This window comes from Priapulus caudatus, unplaced genomic scaffold, assembly GCF_000485595.1.
Source record: "Priapulus caudatus unplaced genomic scaffold, Priapulus_caudatus-5.0.1 Scaffold13598, whole genome shotgun sequence".
NCBI lineage: Eukaryota > Metazoa > Priapulida > Priapulimorpha > Priapulimorphida > Priapulidae > Priapulus > Priapulus caudatus.
The window spans coordinates 1-1,083 of NW_014590659.1; the positions used below are offsets into that span (position 1 = coordinate 1).

Below are 1,083 nucleotides of genomic sequence, written 5' to 3' on the forward strand. Positions count from 1 at the left end.
CACAGGTACGACACGTCGTTACATTGTTAGACAGTATAGGTGCACAGGTACGATACGTCGTTACATCGTCAGACGTAGGTGCACAGGTACGACACGTCGTTACATCGTTAGACGTAGGTGCACAGGTACGACACGTTGTTACATCGTTAGACGTAGGTGCACAGGTACGACACATCGTTATATAATTAGGTATGGATACAGAGGTAAAACACACTCATGCGACATATTGGTATGGAGATGACACATATGATGTGTAGTCACCCACAGGTGTTCTGATTATACCGACACGTTCTAACGACGATCCTTGTATCCACAGGTACCACTGAAGGAGATTAAGTACGATCCGCCACCAGGTCTCACGGATCCGATCAGCTATCTTTCCATCTCAAAGGACGACCGATTCGCTGTCGCTGGTAACAACCATTAGCACTTGCTTCATAGACGTCGTTCCCTATCGAGAGGGCCGCATTTCTTACCGTCAGCTTTCCTGCTTGAGAATACATTATACGGCGTACAAATTACAACACTCAATATGAAATGTACTATGCAAAATGTGCGACGTGCAATATACAACATATAACATACAACGTTAAGCGTTCAGCATTCAACGTTGTACAGCAAACGATGTACAACCTACGTACAACAGCATACGACGTACGGTATGTACATCGCACTGTGTTTGGGTGTGCTGTAGGCTTCTACAACTACTGGGATGGCAACTCGACCTTCATTGTGTTTGACCTTGCGACCGCCGCGCAGCAGTACGAACCCAGCATGATCACGTTCAACGCGATGCCCGAGTGCACGGCCATCATCAACGCGACCGAGGCCGTCACCGGCACCAAGAAGGGTGAGCTCGTGGTCTGGGACCTAACGACGGCTCGCCCCAAGCGTCAGCTAAGATCTGTCAACACCGTGAACACGCTAGGACGCCAGGTGAGGGCCTATACTGCTGCTGCTGCTGCTGCTGTTGTTGTTGTTGTTGGTGTTGCTGCTGCTGCTGCTGTTGTTGTTGTTGCTGCTGCTGCTGTTATTGTTGTTGCTGCTGCTGCTGCTGCTGTTGTTGTTGTTGTTGTTGGTGGT

General features: G+C 49.2%; 1 protein-coding gene across 1 annotated transcript; it reads left to right on the plus strand.

Annotated features, from left to right (window-relative positions):
* Window positions 1-316: 316 nt before the first annotated feature.
* LOC106820462 lies at window positions 317-936 on the plus strand (the record flags this gene model as incomplete). Its single annotated transcript, XM_014824978.1, has 2 exons — window positions 317-413; window positions 695-936. Coding segments are annotated over 2 exons (339 nt in total), but the record flags the coding sequence as incomplete, so codon positions are not given.
* Between the last annotated feature and the right edge of the window lie 147 nt (window positions 937-1,083).